Source organism: Arabidopsis thaliana, chromosome 3 (genome assembly GCF_000001735.4).
Source record: "Arabidopsis thaliana chromosome 3, partial sequence".
Classification (NCBI taxonomy): domain Eukaryota; kingdom Viridiplantae; phylum Streptophyta; class Magnoliopsida; order Brassicales; family Brassicaceae; genus Arabidopsis; species Arabidopsis thaliana.
The window spans coordinates 18,276,421-18,296,965 of NC_003074.8; the positions used below are offsets into that span (position 1 = coordinate 18,276,421).

At 33.3% G+C, this 20,545-nt stretch overlaps 7 protein-coding genes and 2 long non-coding RNA genes across 11 annotated transcripts; 2 read left to right on the top strand and 7 right to left on the bottom strand.

Annotated features, from left to right (window-relative positions):
- Positions 1–349: 349 nt before the first annotated feature.
- On the bottom strand, positions 350–1,185 carry AT3G49300 (proline-rich family protein). The gene is made up of 3 exons (NM_114789.2): positions 1,104–1,185; positions 901–953; positions 350–688 (listed from the first exon to the last, which is right to left on the bottom strand). The coding sequence occupies exons 1-3, from the start codon at positions 1,168–1,170 to the stop codon at positions 548–550; spliced, it is 261 nt and encodes an 86-aa protein (NP_566918.1). The 5' UTR covers positions 1,171–1,185; the 3' UTR covers positions 350–547.
- Positions 1,186–1,591: 406 nt separating this feature from the next.
- AT3G08050 lies at positions 1,592–1,836 on the bottom strand. The gene has a single exon (NR_141380.1). It is a non-coding gene; the product is annotated as an other RNA (long non-coding RNA).
- On the top strand, positions 1,592–1,980 carry AT3G08055. The gene has a single exon (NR_141381.1). It is a non-coding gene; the product is annotated as an other RNA (long non-coding RNA).
- A 1,221-nt stretch (positions 1,981–3,201) lies between these two features.
- Positions 3,202–3,988, bottom strand: AT3G49305 (uncharacterized protein). Its single transcript, NM_114790.3, has 3 exons — positions 3,899–3,988; positions 3,628–3,680; positions 3,202–3,446 (listed from the first exon to the last, which is right to left on the bottom strand). The coding sequence occupies exons 1-3, from the start codon at positions 3,963–3,965 to the stop codon at positions 3,330–3,332; spliced, it is 237 nt and encodes a 78-aa protein (NP_566919.1). The 5' UTR covers positions 3,966–3,988; the 3' UTR covers positions 3,202–3,329.
- Positions 3,989–5,781: 1,793 nt separating this feature from the next.
- AT3G49307 (uncharacterized protein) lies at positions 5,782–6,774 on the bottom strand. Its single transcript, NM_202677.3, has 3 exons — positions 6,535–6,774; positions 6,182–6,234; positions 5,782–6,026 (listed from the first exon to the last, which is right to left on the bottom strand). Exons 1-3 carry the CDS (start codon positions 6,587–6,589, stop codon positions 5,904–5,906), a joined length of 231 nt encoding a protein of 76 aa, NP_974406.1. The 5' UTR covers positions 6,590–6,774; the 3' UTR covers positions 5,782–5,903.
- Positions 6,775–8,366: 1,592 nt separating this feature from the next.
- Positions 8,367–11,698, bottom strand: AT3G49310 (Major facilitator superfamily protein). The gene is made up of 8 exons (NM_114791.5): positions 11,421–11,698; positions 10,669–10,813; positions 10,408–10,576; positions 9,771–10,041; positions 9,369–9,634; positions 9,069–9,284; positions 8,888–8,990; positions 8,367–8,725 (listed from the first exon to the last, which is right to left on the bottom strand). Exons 1-8 carry the CDS (start codon positions 11,569–11,571, stop codon positions 8,664–8,666), a joined length of 1,383 nt encoding a protein of 460 aa, NP_190500.2. The 5' UTR covers positions 11,572–11,698; the 3' UTR covers positions 8,367–8,663.
- A 53-nt stretch (positions 11,699–11,751) lies between these two features.
- Positions 11,752–14,252, bottom strand: AT3G49320 (Metal-dependent protein hydrolase). Of its 2 annotated transcripts, NM_114792.3 has the most exons (7): positions 14,000–14,252; positions 13,613–13,759; positions 13,444–13,542; positions 12,912–13,103; positions 12,483–12,602; positions 12,279–12,350; positions 11,752–12,185 (listed from the first exon to the last, which is right to left on the bottom strand). In NM_114792.3, exons 1-7 carry the CDS (start codon positions 14,207–14,209, stop codon positions 11,961–11,963), a joined length of 1,065 nt encoding a protein of 354 aa, NP_190501.1. In that variant the 5' UTR covers positions 14,210–14,252; the 3' UTR covers positions 11,752–11,960. The 2 variants fall into 2 exon arrangements, with proteins under 2 accessions (NP_190501.1, NP_001326556.1); NM_001339407.1 differs by having other exon boundaries at positions 11,760–12,185; positions 12,279–12,602.
- Positions 14,253–14,918: 666 nt separating this feature from the next.
- On the top strand, positions 14,919–15,847 carry AT3G49330 (Plant invertase/pectin methylesterase inhibitor superfamily protein). Of its 2 annotated transcripts, none has more exons than NM_001339408.1 (1): positions 14,919–15,807. In NM_001339408.1, the coding sequence occupies exon 1, from the start codon at positions 15,008–15,010 to the stop codon at positions 15,626–15,628; it is 621 nt and encodes a 206-aa protein (NP_001327755.1). In that variant the 5' UTR covers positions 14,919–15,007; the 3' UTR covers positions 15,629–15,807. The 2 variants fall into 2 exon arrangements, with proteins under 2 accessions (NP_001327755.1, NP_190502.1); NM_114793.2 differs by having other exon boundaries at positions 15,009–15,847.
- A 905-nt stretch (positions 15,848–16,752) lies between these two features.
- On the bottom strand, positions 16,753–18,201 carry AT3G49340 (Cysteine proteinases superfamily protein). The gene is made up of 2 exons (NM_114794.2): positions 17,713–18,201; positions 16,753–17,507 (listed from the first exon to the last, which is right to left on the bottom strand). Exons 1-2 carry the CDS (start codon positions 18,155–18,157, stop codon positions 16,927–16,929), a joined length of 1,026 nt encoding a protein of 341 aa, NP_566920.1. The 5' UTR covers positions 18,158–18,201; the 3' UTR covers positions 16,753–16,926.
- Between the last annotated feature and the right edge of the window lie 2,344 nt (positions 18,202–20,545).

A 20,545-nucleotide genomic window follows, 5' to 3' on the forward strand; every position in this document is an offset into this window, starting at 1 on the left:
AACAAAAATCAGTAGAATCTGGTATTTTTAAATAGATATTAATTGCGTTGAAAACTTTGAGTACAAGAGTCAACCATACGTTTCAAGAGTGATTATAATATGAATTATAAGTAGAAATTGTTTTCTTTAAATTTCATACATATTCGACTTTCCGGTTTCGGTTTCGAACTTATGAGCTATAATCTTGTCATGTAAACATTTTTTAAATCAATCTTTGTCTATTCAAATTCCTTAAAATTAAAGAGAACAACAATCACTAAACGATTATTGAAAAATGAAAATATCGGTAAGCATTGCATCATCATTAATTTTACATGTAGATTAAATTTGTTAAATCAAAAGTTTAATATTCATAAATAGGAAAAAAATCAAAGATCAAACAATTGACCAATTTTTCCAAATTTACTCTTTTATATTTGATTGATTACTTTGATAGTACATATCATAGAATCATCATATTTAAGTTTTTCTTTTGCTTCACATGAATACTAGTTCTTCTCACGAGCATGATTTAACGATATTACATATTTTTGCTTCATCATGATTCTTAGTTCATCTTCGGTGGCGGTGGCGGTGACAGTGGCGGTGGCGGTGGGGGAGGAAAACCATAACCGGGTTTTGTTGGATCGTGTTTCGGGTCTGGACCTGGTTCCGGATAATCCATGATCGTTGGAATACTCTCTTCAACCTTTATTACATATTAACAATTACTTTTTGGTTCTTAACAAAAAAAAAAACAATATTACTTTTTGGTTTGGTAAAAAAATACCCAATAATTATCATATGCTAATTTCTTTCAAATGAGTGAAAATATTTATTGATTAAATTTATTTGTCAATAAAAATATGAGAGAAACTAAAATCTATGAAAATAAACTTTTTATTAAATGAGATTGCTTACCTTGTTTAAGGAATTTTGGTCGGTGTGAGTAACTCCATGGCCTTCTCTAAACCCTACAAAAAATGTAAAACTATTTACAGAACCTGTTTGAATATAAAATAAACAGTTTTTTCACACCTTTAATCATGCAATTGTAACCATTCCTTTACTTAATTAGATGTTTAAACAAGATAATCCATATACAAATATACAAATTGATTTACCCGAAGAACACAATGGAAACAGAAGCAAGAACGACATGAGAACCACCGGCTTTATCTTTGAAAGCATTTTTTTGTTTGTTTTAGTTTTGTTGTTTGGACTCACGCTTCTATATATATATGTGTACATGTAGTTACGTTTTGGTGGAAAAATGTGTTGGCAGATTGATGATATTGACACATGCATTTCGCATTTACTACAATTCAAACTAAATCTTTTGGCGATTTTATTTTTAAACATATTTATAATTCATCAAATTAGTAATTAGTTTCCAAAAAATATCAGATCATATTTATTAAAAAGATAATAATTAATTAATGAGGAAAGTAGGAAACTATATTATGATTAAAAAGAAAAATACTCATGAAGAATGATTTTAAATTTTTTGATTAATGATTAAATACATTGAAAGATAGATTTTTGGGTTAGTAGATGAAACATTAATTAAAAATCAGCTTTTGTTGATGAGAAACCAATCTTATGAATCCTCCACTAGGGGCTGCAGAGGCAGATAGATGCATAGTTTGTAAGGAAAGAATGAGGTCTAATGTTGCTGAGATTAGGATCCTAAGTGTTTGCGGCTCCTCACCAAGAAACTTGAGCAAAGGCCCAAAAGAAGTCCATGAGTGTCTCCCAAGAAACTAATGCACAACAAACATCTCCAATTCCATGAATCCCCATGCTACGCTCTTGAGTGAACCAGAAGTATGAAGTGGAAGAGGAGAGATGAAATTCTTCTCTGGAGATTGATGATATTGCCTCCTTGAAAAAACTATTAAAAGTAAGTTTGACCTCCAGATTTTCCAACATAAGCTAAGCTACTATATGTAATGTCCACATCCATATGCAATTATCAGTGTTTTTAGAGCCTCTTGTCTACTTTTGTGTTCAACATCACTCAAACTAAGCTACTTGCGAGGTTCAATTGATAATCGTTGCTACTCTTGTTAATTTGTGTACCCTATTAATCTTTTAATCATCTCGTTTTGAGAATGATGAGAATCAACATGGATAGCATAATCGAATTGAGACCCTGAGAACGATGAGAATAAAGATAAATCAAATATGGCTCACAGACTCATATAGAACAAAAGTACGATCCAAGAAAACAAAAAGAAAAACAAACCATATTGTCTAGGATCCAATTGTGTAGAGCCTGGGATATACACGATAACAGTCTGAAAACCAGCATTTCTCAAGAAGCGTAAACTCTTACCGTAAGCTATGTCACAGCTGATTACAACAATCACACCTTGAGGGCCGTGTGACTTTTTCCAATTCTCAATTCTGTTGCAAATCTCGTACCTGTTGCCGTCGTGCTCTTCTTTCAAAACCACAGGTACAAACTCTACCCCAGTAACAATGAGCCTGTCGACGATGTCCACACTTACGTACTTACCTCATATCCCTTTACTGTAAGTGCCTCAACGTTTAGGGAACCGCAGAATCCTCAACCATTCATGGCCGACTTTATGGTCTCTAAGACTCCGAGAGCGTCGCAGCCACTTGGAAGGCCACCGCTACCTAAATCCCACCACACAACGATGGGACATCCACGATTCTGCTCCTCCATTGCTTGCGAATTAGGCTTTGTTTTCTAGGGTTTTCTCCCAATTTTAGTGACCTAGACCTTTTTATAATGAATTGTATTTTTTTGTTTTTTATACTTCTTTTTCTTTCCTTTTTCCCCAAGCTTTACGCATTAGGCCTCATTTTTCTTCCAACTATTGGCCAAACAAATTAAAAGATCAGCCTTGTGGTAAAGCCCAAACCAACTTGGAAATTTTAAAAATTAGAACCGGTCTAATGGAAAATGGAAGAATTGAACCAAATCAACCTCGAACATTGATATTAAGAAGTGAAAGTAAGATCCTCTCTCGAGAACTTGTTCAACCTTATTGTGCATAGGTTTTCAACGGTGTATCAAACATTTAAAATTTGAGTAGGTGTGGTGAAGCATTTCAAATTTTCATTAATGGTAAGATGCGTAATTTTCCCGATCAAGTGATATCTAGATCAAATTTGTAGAATCATAAGTTTATTATGTTGATAACTAAGAAAAAATTCAATGATTCAAACAGTTGACCAACTTTATATTAGCATTTTATTTATTTCATTGATTAGTTTGATAGTACATAGCATATAGTTTTTTGCTTCACATGCATACTAGTTCTCCGCGCGAGCATGATTAACATAATTACACATTTTTATTTGCTTCATCATGATTGTTAGTTCATCTTTGGTGGAGGTGGCGGAGGACGACCATAACCGGGTTTCGTTGGATCATGTATTGGGTTAGGGCCTGGTTCTGGATAATCCATGATCGTGGGGATACTCTCCTCAAGCTATATTACATATTAACAGTTACTTTTTAATTTGGTAAAAAATATCACAATATTTATCATATGCTGATTTTGTTTTCAAAAGACTGAAAGTACTTATGGACTAAATTTCTTATTAGTCAATAAATATGAGAGAAACTAAAACTGTATGAAAATAAGCATTTTATTTAATGAGATTTCTTACATTGTTTAAGGAATATTGGTTGGTGTGAGTAACTCCATGGCCCTCTCCAAATCCTACAAAAAACAAGTAAATGCAATAAACAACCATATTATTTGATTGAAATCCATAACTAGCTGACTAGAGAGATATTGGATATATGTTAAAAATGTAACACGATTGAATATAAAATAAACAGTTTTTTCACACCTTTAATCATGCAACTGTAACCATTCCTTTACTTAATTAGATGTTTGAAAATATAATCTATATACAAATATGCAAATTGATTTACCCGATGAACACAATGGAAGCAGAAGCAAGAACGACATGAGAACCACCAGCTTCATCTTTGAAAGCATTTTTCTCTTGTTTTAGTTTTGTTGTTTGGAACTAACTCATGCTTCTATATTTATATGCGTACATGGGTAGTTACCAGTTGGCGGAAAAATGTGTGTTAGCAAATTGATGATATTTACCACTATGTATTCGCCCATAGGTTTTCAATAACTAAGCACTACGCACTTACTACAATTGAAACTAAATCTTTTGGTGAAAGATTGTATTTTCAGACAAGTAACATATTTATAATTCATCAAATTATCAACTAGTTTCTCAAAAACTATAAATCATATCTAAAAAAAACAAATCAGGAACTAATGATTACATAATGAGGAAATTAGGAAAGTATATTACGATTAAAAAGAAAAATACTGATGAATACTGATTTTCAAAATTTTGATTAATGATTAGATACATTGAAAAATAGATTTTTTGGTAAGTACATGTATTACTCATGCATCTAAAAAATAAATTAATAAAAAAGAGAATAAGAATATGATGTACTCATATATATGCATCTATATATATATAGAAATATTTGTATACATATGTATATATAGTTATACTATCTTAATCTATCTAATGTATACATTTTTTATTAATATATAAGTTGTAAAAAAATCAATATGTGACTACTTATGGAGACTCGAGGTCACCAAAAATGTAGTTATTGTCTTATCGACCGTCAAATGATTCATTTAGACTCGACATCATTTTTTATTTTTTTTTAAACTAAGTGTGAAAATTATTGTATTAACAACGATGTCGTATCATAATTTGAGTTCAAACTCGTATTAATGTGCACGTATGAGCTATCAAGAAAAAACACATTAAAACTTGTGACATTCTTTTCTTTTTTTCATTAATTAATGACGTTCCCCATCACTATAAACGGTTCGATTTCTTCTAGTACAAGGAACATCATACATTTACTTGGACGTTTGATTACTTTTTTTTTTAATTTATCTTTCAGAATTCAGAGTTATACAAAATGATGTGTAGGATATTCATGTTCATATTGTTTCGTTTTTATAACCGAAGAATAAGAAAACCGGATTGGACAATCGTCATTGGGGTGAGGCCGGAATATCTCACCTAGGTTTGAACCGGTTCAGTATAATATCTCACGTTACCTTGGTTCAATAAAACCGCAATGAGCTTTTTAAACAAAAAATAAAGCAACTAGCTAGTTTATTCTATTTAATAGTAGAAAACCAGTTAACAAAACAAATGTGACACATGACATGGTGTACCTATAACTTCTGATATTGTGATATATAACTATAAATATTTATATAACAACTTTTAAGTTTAAGTTAAATTGATCAAAACAATATTTTCAATACTTTGTCAAATTTCTAGTCACCCTATTTCCTGTCTTATTTCGCTTAGTAGAGTCTCCTTATCGAGTGCATTTCAACGTCTTACCAAGAGCTTTGCTTATGGTATAGTCGATTATTTAGTTGGTTCTCGAATGTTTATGTTTTTTTTTCTTTCTTTGGCATGTGATCATCTTTTTAGAATTCGCTTAACCTTAACTTTCATTTCTTAAAATGATGTATTGACATGCATTCTTATATATATATATAAAATTCTATCTAGATTTGCCTATTGAAAAATGAAATTGATGAACAAACAACAATGAAAATATTTACATTAGAAAAATAACTAGTTGTCGAATTCCTATCTTTGAAGCATTTTAATTTTCTTATTACGACAATTCCTTAGAAAAGTGAAATAACAATAACCATATCACTAGACGTTGCATATCAATATATTTTAGTGTTTTCAAAATCATATTTAAAATAAATTCTGTGATTTATCGAATCATGGGACTATTAACTAGTTAGAATTTATTGATGATTATAAGGATGGATTGAACCAATATTACATATATTTTTCTCCACTATATTATAGAATGTTGCATCATCAATATATATTACATATTTTGTTCTCCACTATGGGTTCTTCTTCTTCATCCTAGGACGCGGGGCATGTGGTCCATGTGGACGTCCAGGATAACGTCGTCCAGGTTCGTTGGGACCAGGATAGTCCATCAGATTCTCAATACTATTTTTAATCTGTATTACATCATTTTTTTCCCACCAACAATTACTAAAATTTGATTTATTTATTTTAACAAATAAATAAATTAATTCATTTAATTTAAATCATGACATGTTATTATATAGTCTATAAAATATGAAAATTAAACGTGTTTTATTTTATTGCTTACCTTGTCTGAGGAATATTGATCGATATGAATAGCACCAAGGTCCTCCTTAAACCCTAAGAAAACAAATAGAGAATAACAAAAGAATATGCAAAATTAATTAATAAACGGGGTATATATTTATGTATTGCGATAAAACATATAATTAAACGTTGACAAGAAAAATAATACTATTAAACTTTATGTGTGAAATCCTTAAGAACCAGACTATGACTTGGGCACCAGTACTACTTGTATGGATCATTTTTTAAATCAAACAACAATTTTTTTATATGGCATTCAAAGTTGTTATTATTTAAACTTAATCAATATGTTCTTATTAAAATATCGATTTTATTTATTTAACTTGAGATTACCTGAAGAACACAATGAAAACATGAGCAAGAACGAGAAGAGAACCACCAACTTCATATTTGTGGATATATAGGAGAATCAGGTTTGAATAAAATGGAATTCGAGTTAAACTGTTTTTTAGTAACACGTAACTAAATTGGACATATGAAATGGATTGCTTGTTTGTTGATAATTTTGGAGGATTGAATATGATATATCAAAATGAATAAAAGTTTTCTAAGGATCTTTGACAAAGAAAATATGTCATCTCATGGTGACATTGATCTCCAATTTATAGCCTAATCCTCCCTTAATGGACCAATGATTACATCTGTGATGTGTCAATGTGTGGTACCAATTTTACTAAAATTTAAACACGTACGTAACGTTTGATTGATTAAAAGAAAATAAAAAAGGTAACTAAAAATGTAAAAAGATAAATAAAAAATCTTTTAAAAGTTTTGATATAGAAATAATGGATTCTGTAGTTATAAGTAGCTGTTGAGGATAACAGATAATTACCATATATATATATAATATATCACAGTTGAATATCATTATTTTTATCTATTAATCTAAAATTTGTCACATATATCTAGTACTCTACGTTATTTGATAAGCTCACACGTCTCACTGTCTCAGAAGTTAAAAGATTGTAACAATTAATTTGGTAAAATATTAAGGCAATGTCATTATTTTAAATCGAATGATCCACATATATATTAAAATGAGCAATTCGTTTCAACCGATTGGAAAAAAATATACTTTTGGGGGAAAAAATTATACTTTTGGGGGAAAAAATATTCGTTTCAACCAATTCGTTACCAAATTCCACAATTAATTTGGTAAAATATTAAGGCAATGTCATTATTTAAAAAAAAATATACTTTTGGGGGGAAAAAAGATTCATTCAAATCAGTAAAAATCAAAAGATATCCATCGATATTTACTTCTTAAAGCTTTTTTTGTCCTCAATCAAACAAGATTCATTATTAAATTCCAGCATTTGTGAATCTCCTCCCACATAATTGTGTAATCTTCTTTTTTTTTGGGTCAAATTGTATAATCTTCAAATGATCCTTCTTTAAACAAAATAAATCCACGTGTGCACACGAATTAGGTCAGCAGAAGAGTTTACATATAATTTGGATATAAAGCATGCTGAATGAAAATGGATGTTTTATGTATTGCGAAAAAGTTATTTTTTTGTTAAACAATGGACCAATTACAAAATACACATGTATCAAGTAAAGTTTGATTGATTAAATAAAAATTAATTAAAAACTCTCAAATAAAAATATTTGAAAAAATTTCGATATAGAAGAAATGCATTGATAGTATTTAAGTAGGTAATTAGAAATTATTATTATTAATCTAAATTGTATCACTAGTTCTATTATTAACGATCGCGATCATCCGAAGGGAATAGAAAGATGTTTCAGAAAATTTATGATGGACGCTCGAGTATTTGTGATGCATCGAAGATTCTTCCAATTACTTTCCTTGCATCTATCCCAAAGATTGCCTCAAAACCCTGTACGAAAAGGTGAAGCACCGTCTCCTCCACTTAGTGCAACATTGACTCCTCTATAAATGCTCACTGGTTGATGATAATCTTTTGATATAGTAAGGTGAAGTTTCTTGTACCAAATGATAACTTTTTGATCGCATGACATCAAATTTAAGAAACGAAACATGTAGTTTAGTGATTTGTGTTCCTGTCGTTATGCCATCATCCGAATTCATACCGTTGTGTATTGCATATTCTTACAAAATTAAAACTATATAAAAACCCATCCCAAATCGATTCTTTGTCTGTTTAAGAGGAATCCAACTGTATAAAAGCTCTACTAAAATAATGTCAAATTTCAAAATATGTAAATAAATATACATTCGAGAAAGAAATTCACAAACTGTAAACAAAATTTTTGTAAAATAATAAGACTTGATTGGTAATTGTGCGTAAAGGTAAATATAGAGTTACATACCCTATCAAACAATCAGCATCAATAACCATACATGTAAAAAGCTAAGAGCAAATCATTACCTTTCTTCATTCTGATTGTTCTTTTTCTATTTCTCAAAAAAAAAAAAAAAAAAAAATCACCAAAAAATGAAATTAGGAATTTGACGAGCTTAGGAGTGGACACAATCAGAGGGTAAGAGGATCAACTTCCGAGTTTCGCTCCTTCATCGGACTCCAATCTTCTGCCTCTGCAATAAACAACAGAGAGATAAGTAAGACATTACCATTTACCACAAACAAACAATGGTTTCTATTTTGCTGCTCTCTTTGAATATAAATGGCCGTAGTTTCTTCAGAGTTTTGGATTATATATGTATGTAAGACCGTAAGAGAAAAGAAAAGGAACATACTTGGCTTTTCAGAGATGACCATAAGCCGCCGTTGTAATATGGAGGCTACGAAGAGGAAGATTGAGCACATACCAAACATGATTGTGATCGGAAATGCGTCCACCTGCAGAACCATAAAACAAATTTTCCAGATTATTAGCTTTTTTCCAGATAAAGAGGATGAAGATATGAATTTTCTTACGTTGTACAAGACGATGCAGACAAAGATGTTGAGTGGAACACGGAAGAAATTCATTATGGTGCTTCGTGCTTCTTCAGGTATATACTGCGACCTCATCTTCATTATCGAAGGCCAAAATATTCCGACACAAGACTCAAAAACACAGAAACCAAGCAGCTGAATGGAGCTAGTTAACGACAATCCTTCGTCTTTCACCTTTGACGGTGTCACCAAGACCTGTGCCACACGTTAATATAGGGTCAATGTGCAAATTGTACAAACTTAAGAGTAACAATGAAGTTTCAGACTCTTGAGACATACACTTGTTGTAATGGGAAGAAGAAGTGAAGCAGCCGAGACTAGAAAGACAATTTGCATGTAGTTTTCGACTCTGAGAGATGAGCGAGACATGAGACGAGCTGCAAGGGAGCTTCCCAACATTGAGGCTAACATGAAGGTTGCAAAGACGAAGCCATGTGGAATTTCTTCATCGTTTGGGCTAAGAGCTGGTGTCCAGAGGAAAACAAAGGTGTACATCGAGGCTTCGAATAGAGACTGAATAGCGCCCAGCAATGCAATCTTTTCATCTGAGAAATAATCATAGATTGTGTTAGAGAGATGAGGAAACATAGCTTGCAAATAAATGCAGGATGGGATGAATGGAGACAGAGTATATTGAGAAGCCTTTTGAATCAACAGTTTTAACGCTAACTTTGAACCTGCCTGAAGCAATTGCTATGGCAGCAACTTTGAACTGAGTCAGCAAGTCTTTGCTGTCAGATGGATCTCCAAAATTCTCAGACCATGTTCCCAATATGATCGCCATTCCAATTGCAAGAAAGCACGCAGCGGCGTCAAAGGGAGCAACAGGACCAAAGGAAAAAGTGTCAACAAGAAGATTGCCAAACAATCCCGAAAGGATAGCCACCAGACCGTTTCCAAGAAATACAGCCTTAGAGAATGTAAGTGACAGCCACTGTTGCTCAAAGTTCCTCTGCATAGTTGTTCAGAACCGAGAAAAATTCACATCAAGCTATAGCTAAACGAAATCACTAAAAGCTTATAAGTCTTTACTTTTTTCATTATCCAACCTTGTCTACAGATTGCACTTTGAAGTCCATAAATGATAGTTTATAGATACTACAGAACTTACACTCATCAAGAACTGAACGAGTTAACTGTGTAAATCATCACGCTAATTGAGGAACATACATGGTAGGAAGGAAAACTATGTTTGTATCAAACCAGTAACAAAGTATTTAAGGGAATTTCCGCAGGAATCAAAATAAGAAAATATAGCTCAAATACCTAGACTGACTAATATGCACATAAAAATAAGAGTAATAAATCTAAGGCTAACCTTATTGTGCTCTGCAATTAGCCAGGACTCGAAAGCAGAAAACAAGAGAGATGTAGCAATACCACCCAAGATACGGCCAACCATCAAAACTTTGTACTGTGGAGAGTGCTTGGTGATGCAACTTAGTATGTAAACTATACAGTATGTAACACATGCCCTCTTTCGACCCCTGAATCCAACACACACAAAGATATTAGTTGCCTAAACATAGTTCTCCTCCAACAACACGGACTTAAAACATAAGAGAGAGAGCTTTCTCACTGTTTGTCAGCCAGAGATCCAACAATAGTTCCAAACAACATTGACGAACCAAAACCAGCAATGAATAGCTGACCAATATCTCCTTTTCCAAAACCATAAGTGCTGTAAAGGTAATACACATAAGGACCCTGAAGCCAATCCCCAGCTGAAACAACATAATCATCGATACAAACAAGTGTATCAGCATGATACGATTCATCAACGTATTCAAGAACAACATACTACCATCCTTAATTGCTTCATACTCGTAATAATAACTTGTATCATAGTCACTGGTCCTAATTATTCCATCAATATCATCCAAATATTTGATCAATGACACATTTGATCAAACCTAGTTATGATACATGAAACAAATATGCCAGAATTAAAATAAGGATTATCGTCAATCACTGATACCAGATATGGAAAGAGCAAAGCAAACCATCGTATTCAAATGATAAATTGCAGATTTGATATGAGCTATAACAACAAATCCAATCAGTGGATGAAGAAAACGACGGCATAAATTGTATCTACTTCTGGATTCGATCTAGCACGTACTTAAGTGGATGACGCTAAAACAAAAAAAGAAGAAGTATCGAAATGAACTCTCGTCTCGTCCAAACACAGAATCACTTAGATCAGATCGATGACAGGTAACATCAATCAAATTGCAGGTGCCGATCAATCAATCAATCAATCACAGAGCTGATTCCGCAATAAGGAATAAGAGAGTGAAATCGAGAAGCGATAATGGCGGAGAGACGTACCCATCATAATAGAGAAAACGAGGAGGTAATTGTTCTTGAATGAATTGAAGGAAGACGAAGTGTTGATCCGATCCTTGTTCGTCTTGCTAAGCTCCAACGCTGCCACTACGGCAGCCATGACTCCAAACACCAAGTAGTAGAAAACCTCCATTGTTGCTTCTCTCTCACTCTCTCAGAGTACCGAGAAGAAGACGAAGAAGAAGAAAATGTCACGGAGTGGTATGCGCGATTGTACCAAACCAATTAAGGTGGAAATTATCCTCTACAACGCGGGTTCGTACACGTAAGCATTAGTCGGTGAGTTTCACTATTTCTTACATCAATAAAAAAATTGAAGCTAAATAAGATCACATTATTTATGAATTATGTACATTCACATGGATTTTGACTCAAAAAAACTATTTTTAAAGGAAACTTTTGAATATTAAGTATTAATCAAAATCTAAATACAATGTAACTTTAGTGACCATTTAAATTCGATGTATAGGATTAGGAACCGGTCCAAACCAAAAGAAACCGATGTTTGGTTATGCAGTGACTCTAAGCCATCAAAGAAGCTCTTGCCATTGCTAAGGCACCTTCATAGGTTTGGTTTGCACCAATGAAACCACTCATATGCACAAAAACACAGCGTGGAATTGAGCTTTCCTCTGAGAGCTTCTCCTTTTCTAAACCTCTCCATGCTAATGGTAAAGCTTTACGGCTCTCAAACCTCTCTGGTGAAACCGAAACTGCTTGTATTCTCCAGTTTTCGCTTCTATCATCCTGCACCAACCACCACATACACACACTCATTGGCTTAAAGAGAAATAAAGGTTACGACAACATAGTAAAATTGGTGCATAAACCTGGTTGTACCTGGTAAAGAACATATTTTATTGGAGGATCAATCTTCATTTCTTCCTCGAGCTCGAATATATGGAGTTTCCACTGTCAATTGCACATAAATCTTACAACTTTGAAGACTAATCCCACCATTTCATCAATTCTAATCCCTCTAGCAAATTATAACCCCAAACCACGACGTAGATGATATATGTAAAGGAGCTCATTTTAACTTACTGGGCATTGTTTACTGAGCTTCATAATTTCTCCACTGGAGTCTATATCATACCGTTTTGCAAGACACTCCATAACAATTGACCGAGCTGGTAACCACGATTTCGCGTGAAAATGAACACACTGTCAAAAGGTAGAAACACAGGTAGCTTTAGAATCTGCTTGGTTGTATTCTCGATTCATACTCAAATAGGCAGGCAAACATATTCTTGTACCAATCACTTCTAATGAAACAGTGCCACTTTTTTATCAGATGCAGGCAACAATTGTTATAAGAATTAATAGCATCTCATTAGGTTGATTCATTCAAAGTAGTTACCAAACAAGTTTTGGCTTAGGTACTAGCATTTTTCCTAGTTGCACCTCATTTCCATGAAGAATCAGAACCAAATGGTTTTATGTAACAGAACGAGATATAGAAGGGGGAAAAACCTCCAAGAACTCAGAGCCAGCAAGCTCCATTGCCCGATGAAAGGCTTCATCTTCTTTGGCACTAGACTGATCAGGTTCAATCCAGTCTAAGTTCAATCTTCCAATCCTATGCCCCAGGCTAGTATTGTTTACATATCTTGGAGGTTGGTCAGTATCATATTGATGGATACCATTGTCTAAAGCATCTACTGCCTGAAATTGTATACAACAAGACATTAGTACATTACCTTAGAAACATGTAAAAAAAACACAGTATACGAAAGTTCAAGAACTGGTCTACTATCTCTAACATCAATATTGCAATTTCTTTCTTTCTTAGCATACTCAATTTGAAAAAAAAAATGTCAGACAGAGCCATATTTGCCAATAAAACAACAGATTCAGCAACTTGTTCCCATCAAACACTAAACTTTCGAAGGCATAGCCAAAAACTTTAGACTGTTTTGTGAGCATAGTTTGGATAGTTCACTCAATAGATACCAAAAGAATCTAGCATCTTAATAAGCAACCTTTCTAGAGCACGAAGCACTACCTCAATGAAGTTTTTGTACACAGCTAGAAACAATCGAAACACATCAGGATGTCTCTGCTCAAGTTGAAGCTCCTTGGAAATTATTTCCAATCCATAATGCTACAAGACAAAAAATATCAGCCCAATTCTCAAATTAAGCACCAAATCACAAGAAAGTATCATCCTTTACCTTATAGACAAGCCCAGCACTACTGAGTTTAGTATTAAACCCAAGGCCAAACACTTCACTAAATCCTTTCTGGTGATGGTCATAACGTTCACTCTGAGGATCATACACACCTCCAACATCAAGTGCCGCATCAAGCTTCTCCAAAACCTTATATAACCACATCACAAAATTACTAACTAATACAGAGTTGATGCAAAATCGCACACTCAAAACAAATTACTGCACAAATTCATAGCTACACACACAAAAATTCAAGAATTTTACATAAAAATCAAACTAAATTAACCATTTCTCGAGAATTTCGAAAAAAAATCCAAAATTGAACCCAAAGAAGGGAACTTTGCACACAGAGAAACTCAAATACAGGGTAAATTGAACAAAGGGTACCTGATGATCTCTGGTTCGGACGATTTGAGCATCGGAGAATCTATTGGAACGACGAAGGATGAAGCAAGCTAAAGCTTCGTCGCAGTGGAATGTTCCATTATGGGTCCCAACACGTTTCGTAGAGAAACTAGCTCGGAAGTTTGAAGAACGTTTGAGAAACAGAGAACGATTCCAGATTCTGCTGCAACAGAGACCTCTTGACCCAAACATGGCTAAGAGAGAGAAGAAGAAGCTCTTCTACAACTAAACCCTCGACGTCGCGGGTTTAAGCTTGACATTATAACGCCGTCGTTTCGTCAACTTTGGGATTTGATAAAACGACGCCGTATGTGTTTTCTTTGTGAAAGACTAAAACGACGCCGTTTGAATTTTACATTTTTGGAATTATTTTCTTAGGGAATCTTCTAATAGAGTTGATGATCTTTGGTTGACCTACCAAATATGGTTGATCACCACACTGACCACAGTTTGGTTATCAATTATCAAAATTCTGTTTATATCATATTAAAGTGATTTCATGTACCAAATGTATTGTTTTAATCGTGGGACCTTAAGTTATAATCATAGAAAACTCAGGATCAAATCCAAATGACAATACAACAATAAACCAATGGATTATCATAATTGCATAAACACTCTCACTTCTGGATAAGTTTGTTCATAACAAATTATTAACATGACAAAATAGTACTATTAAAGTAATGCAACCCACATTACTTTGGAAAGACTTCAAACCAAAGGAATTGAGAAATGTGGTCTATAAGCAATAACATCATTGTCTTCAACCAAATCACCAAACATATTTTCATGATCATTCCTCTTCTCAAACTAATCTCGAAACCGCGATCATTTTAAACCCGATCAATGCAGGATACTAAAAAAAAAAACAAATCTTAAAATGTCAACATCATAAGATTGATGATGAAGGTTAACTAACAACTACGTTTTGGAACAAAGTCGATATATTCTATGAAGACAAGGACATGTAGAGATAAAAGAGTATAAATAATGATATTACCAATTAAGCTTTCTCTTGAACATATCATCAAAACAACACCTTATGAGCAAATGGCTTATGTTCACCTACTCATGTCTCTTCTCATTTTCATTACCTTCAAATCTTCAATCTCTGTCGTCCCTGATCCACCAACACAAAACCTAATCAACAGAATCTGCAAACAAACCATTGATTTCAAGTTCTGCAACCAAACAATCACATCTCAGCTAGTCAGACGACAAACTTCAATCAAAACAATCGCGAAACTAACCGCAGCTAAAGCTTGGATCAACGCGATACAAACGCTCGATAACATCGAAGATTCTCTTCTTCCGAAAGCGAAAGATAAACGAGACAAAGCAGAGTTTGATGCTTGTAGGAAAGCTTATAAGTTGGTGGATGCTCATTTAGACAACGCGTTGAAGTATTTGTATTTACGAGATTATAGATTCATGAGAGCGTATCAAGCTCTTGCACTTGTGAATATTTCCATGTGCAGGACTAGTTTTTTCCATCCGACGCCTATGGTTTATGCGAATTGGAACATGAAGATGTTGACGGATATAGCGATTTATGCTGGCAAGATTCTTTCTCCTCCTCCTCCTCTTACGAAGAAGAGCAAGTCGCCATGAAAGACGTCAATTTTGAAAGTTGGAGCTTTGTTTCTCTTTTATTCTTATTATTCAATAGAATAGTATTTTTTCTGAATTATTTCAAACAAAATTCCAAAACAATTATATACGACAATGTTTTCTTTGTTATGTAGGGAAAAATATAGGCTGAGTCATTTTTTTCTATATATACTTGTTTCTTCTCTTTGTATCATTTTTTATATATAAATAACAAATTTTTATAAAAGAAAGACATAAATCCAAAGTCGGAGCTTCGATTCTTATCATTCAGTTTCCAATGGTATTTGTCTGATTTATTCAACCAAAATTCAAAAAATTCAATATACAATAGTTTTTGGTTTGGTCATGGTCATTTGCTTTGGAAGGAAAATATAGGTTCAGTCACTTTTTACACGTCATTTCTTTTATCATAACTTTTGATAAATAACTATATTGACTCTTTTTTTTGACATACATGAGATGCGAGTTTTTTTCCACAAGTAAGTCAGCCATGGATTATGGCCTTTAAAATTTACAAGAGTGCAAGGTTCATTGAATTTGAATCTGGTTGAACCAAGTCTCAAAGCTCTCCAAGCCAATACTTGAGTCAAATTAAACTTCATGAAAACTTTTCCACTTCGTGTACGCAAGTAAGTTCAGGTTTGCATGGCTATCAATCAAGGATTTACGACTAGAGTAGTAGCCATGGATTGGAGAGATGCCCTTGCTGATTTTTCAGAATGGAACAATAAAGTACACAGTTTTTGAATAATGTATTAATGTTTTATCTGTTACACCAATGTAATACATGATTCCACCAACATAACTTCCAAAATACATTTATCAACAACAAATTTCAAAATATATCATGCGACTGCAAAAATTCAGGTATTGAAAAGGGTATTGTCAATCCCTCTGAACAAACACATCGACATATATATTCGAATAATATATGAATATATTGTTGCATTGCATGTGTGAAGAGCATGGAACGAATATCCCATCAAGAGAATTGACCTTTCTGAATGGAGTATTATTTTGTTTCTAATTTTGGAAGCGAGCGGGAGCATGTTCTTTGGTAGGGAATTTCAAGCAATTAATCCCACCATGTGTAAATGAACTCAGACAAAAAAAAAAAAAAAAATACGAACTTAATTCAATTTATTATACCAACGTAATACATACTTCAACCAACATAAATTCCGAAATACTTTAAAATACAAATGGCTGCAAATTTAAAGGACAATTATTCATATGGGTGTTGTGAAATAGTCAGAACAAAACCCATTTACATATATTCGAAGCAACTACAAAAGGATTCAAGCAACTGGATAGTAAGCAAGGCTGGCCAAACCACACATTCCCTGAGGTGAATCTACGTCTCTCATGATTCTCATATAACCATTTTCTCCCCAAGATTCTCCCCATGAGTTCTTCAACAACCAATACTTGATGCCTTCTTCGCTCACCCCATAACCAACTATAGTAACTGCATGAGTAAGCTGCGTCCCACACTCTCCGTTAAATATCCCTCCCGAGTAGTGTATAAACTCATATCCTGACCCTTCGATCGCCACGGAAACAGGCTGTTGAGACACTGCTTTTAGCAATGCTTCCTCGTCATTTTGGGGAACCGTTTCGTATCCGCTGATGGTAGCAGCAGCTAGATGATTTGACTCACATGTTTGTTGTGCTCCTTGGTAAGGATAGTTATCCTCTGTGGTGATACCTTGGTTTTCTTTAATGTAGTCGAAAGCTTTCCACATTATCCCTCCGCCACATCCATTGTTTTCCGTACTACAATCCAACAGTTGCTGCTCAGACAGCGATACAAGCTCTCCATTCGCAATCTTCGTCATGCCTTCCACTGCTGCCACCGCCGAGAAAGCCCAGCAACATCCTGTTCCATTTTAGTAATCTTTATTTTTAGTTTCTACGAGACGAGAATATATATTACTGAATAAGTTAACATGGACATTTAGGCTAATGATGTATATTAGTGTCGTAGTGTCCCATTAATGTGTTATCAACATCTAGATTCAAGTATTACAGTATATATGTATGTTACTAAAAAAAGACTAGAGTAATGATAATTAATAAATTACCACATTGTTGTTGGTGCTTAACGGATGTAACAGCCCCTTCCTGTATCCAATCCATGCTCTCACCGGTTTCACCAACGTTTTCATATCTAAACGATACCGTTTCATGAGAATCAGTTGTTGAAATTCTGGTCATACCTTCGGGCACCACCAGCCCCGTGTACCTCGCCTTAAATTCCTCGTCGGTGAGATCAGAGAACTCGTTAACATCCAACGTGTACGTTTTGTTCGTATTCATATTGATGCTCTCGACAAACTTTAAGTTATTCGTAAAGATCTCGAACCTACTCGTTTTCTCAGAATCGTCTGAGTACACGCGATTGAATCGAGACATCCATTGCTCATGTTTCTCTACGGCAGAAGCTTCAAAGAGCCCGCCACGAGATGTGACTCCTGAAGTTCTGGAACTCAAAAGAATGGCTAGAAGAAAGAAAACGATCGAAGTCATTTGATACTAGAGAGAAAATGTAATATGAAATGTTTAGGTTTATATGACTTTGGTGCCAAGAAACGACTATGAGAAGGTGGTGCTATATAGAGTTTCTGAAGTGGTGCGTATACGTAGTTGCATGTTTTATGTTTGAATAGTCAGTCTAACAAGGTTTTGATAATCGTCTCATTGCTAATTTTTCTACACGCTATGAAGTCAAGTAAAGGGCCAACTAACACAATTTTGAGGGTCCCATTAGCGCAATATCTGCAAACGTTTTTTGGGGTCTAACAGTAAATATGGGATCCTAAAGATTTCGAACTTAAGATTTGTCAAATTTATTCGGATTGTTGTGCCTAGGTATTTATCGGAGGGTGAGCTTACACATTAACTTTTTTTCTTATCGGAACTCATAATAACCAGAAAGTCTGAAACTGATATTCTAAAGATTGTTGTAGAGGTTTTAAGAAGTGTTAATTGTATCTTCTGTTGTCATATGTTGATATGTTTTTTTTTTTTTTTTCACAAGTTTCCATAATTTTTGGAGAAATGATTAGCAAGGAATACTTATCTAGACATTAATTATCTTGCCTTGTTGAGATAACAACATTTTTTTTTTTTTTTGGTGTTTTTCAAGGGACATGGCAGAAATGCCCAAAAGCACCTTCAAATTAAACACGAAAAACTATGTTGAAACAGAGTTTTCAAACAGACATGAGTTGTGTTTAGAACTGTTTGTATGGCTGTCGAAGAAACGACAAGATTTTTTTCCGAATATGTATCGTTGCATGTGTGAATAGCTCGGAACGAAGAAGAGAATTCGAATTGAGTTAAGGTATGGTTGGTTGGATACCTCGTTTAATCATGTGTTGTCCTATGTTATGTGTTTCATATGTTACTTGCTTTCCACTTTAAAACAAAAATATTCTAGTTTCCTTAGATATTTCAAACATGACAGTTTCCACTTCACATTAAAATATTTGGGGAAATTAAATCTGAAGGAGTTCTACGAAAAAATTTGTCCGTATACACCTTTTTTTGGAGAATGCCAATTTGGACCAAAATACCCCTACTCGATATTTTAAACATTTTTGAAAAAATTTAACGTTGATAACATGTAGATCTACAAATATATAGTTGATTTGTAAAAAAAAAATTGTTATTTAATTGAAAAAGTTGATTTTTTTTATAGATAAAGTTTTGTCTAAATTTCTTAAAAGACGATTTCTAATGATCTACTTAGTTTAGAATTTCTATTCTAATATTGTGTACATATTCTACGATATTTAGACTATTTTTCTTTCTAACAATCTTAGAAAATAGGATATTTAATATCTAAAAATTGTCGAACATGTATTCTAAAATTTTCTTCATGTTCTAAACTATGTGTGAAATTGTATTCTAAAAATTTCTATAGTTTCTGAAAACGGTAGAAAACGTTTTCTAATAAATTTTCACTTTTAGAATTTATATTCTAATCAAATTTAGAATTTTGTTTCTAAACTATTTAGAATTCCTAGATATAGAAAGTGAATCTTTGAAAAAGGTAAGTAAATATTTATTAAATATTACATTTTAATAGTATATTTTCTGTTAAGATTACGATTTTTACTGGATTTAGAAAATAAATTCTAATTTTTTTAGAATACAAAAAAAAAACGCCCAAAAATAAATTGTAAACAAACGATTTGTGCCCTACTCAATTTGTGGCCTATTATTGATCTCTTCTTCTTCACGTTCTTCCTTTTCCATCTCGCGTTCTTTTTTCATTATGCATATCTATGTGAGGAGTGGTATGTGGAGATTGTAGAGGAGAAATTTGAGAGTCAGAGTTGGTCTTTTTTTAGGGTTTGAAAACCTCTATTTCAAACAAAAGGTTTCAAAATAGGAAAATATATCAGAATTTTGTAAATATATTAGGACATTTTTATTTTTTTATTAATATAATTTCGAAAAGTTAAGGGTAAATTGGATTAGAAAATCTTAAGAAAATCTATTTGACTAATCTACAAAAAAAAAAGGAATAGATGGACAATTTATTTTGTAGATATCCTTTAGATTTAATTTTCCCAAAATATTTTAGTCTCCTTAAAAAATTCCAAACATTATACAGAGACTGAAACTCATAAAGCCTAGAATATTCTAAGCAAACCCCAAGTTATGTATACAGTCGGTACCGTGACAAGCGGAAAGCAATGATACCTAAAGTATGAGGTTCCAAGAATTTGAATAGAACCAAAATACCCTATATGTAATACTTGAATTGTGGACTCCAAACTTGTCTTCCTCAAACCAAAATAAAAAGAATTAATTGAAGTCAACTTTACATGAAACATACTTTTATTAGATTCAGTTGAGAACTTTTTTTTTTTCTTGTGTGATTCTTTACGTTTGACTGGAGATGAT

Excerpts from the sequence above, each read along its gene's own strand:
- AT3G49300 (NM_114789.2), bottom strand. The coding sequence starts at position 1,170 with ATGCTTTCAAAGATAAAGCCGGTGGTTCTCATGTCGTTCTTGCTTCTG. Across the intron at positions 954-1,103 it reads GTTTCCATTGTGTTCTTCGG|GGTTTAGAGAAGGCCATGGA; the intron begins GTAAATCAATTT and ends CATTTTTTGTAG. Across the intron at positions 689-900 it reads ACCAAAATTCCTTAAACAAG|GTTGAAGAGAGTATTCCAAC; the intron begins GTAAGCAATCTC and ends TATGTAATAAAG.
- AT3G49307 (NM_202677.3), bottom strand. The coding sequence starts at position 6,589 with ATGAAGTTGGTGGTTCTCTTCTCGTTCTTGCTCATGTTTTCATTGTGT. Across the intron at positions 6,235-6,534 it reads GTTTTCATTGTGTTCTTCAG|GGTTTAAGGAGGACCTTGGT; the intron begins GTAATCTCAAGT and ends TTGTTTTCTTAG. Across the intron at positions 6,027-6,181 it reads ATCAATATTCCTCAGACAAG|ATTAAAAATAGTATTGAGAA; the intron begins GTAAGCAATAAA and ends GATGTAATACAG.
- AT3G49340 (NM_114794.2), bottom strand. The coding sequence starts at position 18,157 with ATGACTTCGATCGTTTTCTTTCTTCTAGCCATTCTTTTGAGTTCCAGA. Across the intron at positions 17,508-17,712 it reads TAAGCACCAACAACAATGTG|GATGTTGCTGGGCTTTCTCG; the intron begins GTAATTTATTAA and ends AAAATGGAACAG.
- AT3G49330 (NM_001339408.1), top strand. The coding sequence starts at position 15,008 with ATGATATTACCAATTAAGCTTTCTCTTGAACATATCATCAAAACAACA.
- AT3G49320 (NM_114792.3), bottom strand. The coding sequence starts at position 14,209 with ATGTTTGGGTCAAGAGGTCTCTGTTGCAGCAGAATCTGGAATCGTTCT. Across the intron at positions 12,603-12,911 it reads CTGGCTCTGAGTTCTTGGAG|TGTGTTCATTTTCACGCGAA; the intron begins GTTTTTCCCCCT and ends ACCTTTTGACAG. Across the intron at positions 12,351-12,482 it reads AGCTCAGTAAACAATGCCCA|TGGAAACTCCATATATTCGA; the intron begins GTAAGTTAAAAT and ends TGCAATTGACAG.
- AT3G49310 (NM_114791.5), bottom strand. The coding sequence starts at position 11,571 with ATGGAGGTTTTCTACTACTTGGTGTTTGGAGTCATGGCTGCCGTAGTG. Across the intron at positions 10,577-10,668 it reads GGATCTCTGGCTGACAAACA|GGGTCGAAAGAGGGCATGTG; the intron begins GTGAGAAAGCTC and ends TGTTGGATTCAG. Across the intron at positions 9,635-9,770 it reads TGCCATAGCAATTGCTTCAG|ATGAAAAGATTGCATTGCTG; the intron begins GCAGGTTCAAAG and ends ATTATTTCTCAG.
- AT3G49305 (NM_114790.3), bottom strand. The coding sequence starts at position 3,965 with ATGCTTTCAAAGATGAAGCTGGTGGTTCTCATGTCGTTCTTGCTTCTG. Across the intron at positions 3,681-3,898 it reads GCTTCCATTGTGTTCATCGG|GATTTGGAGAGGGCCATGGA; the intron begins GTAAATCAATTT and ends TGTTTTTTGTAG. Across the intron at positions 3,447-3,627 it reads ACCAATATTCCTTAAACAAT|CTTGAGGAGAGTATCCCCAC; the intron begins GTAAGAAATCTC and ends TATGTAATATAG.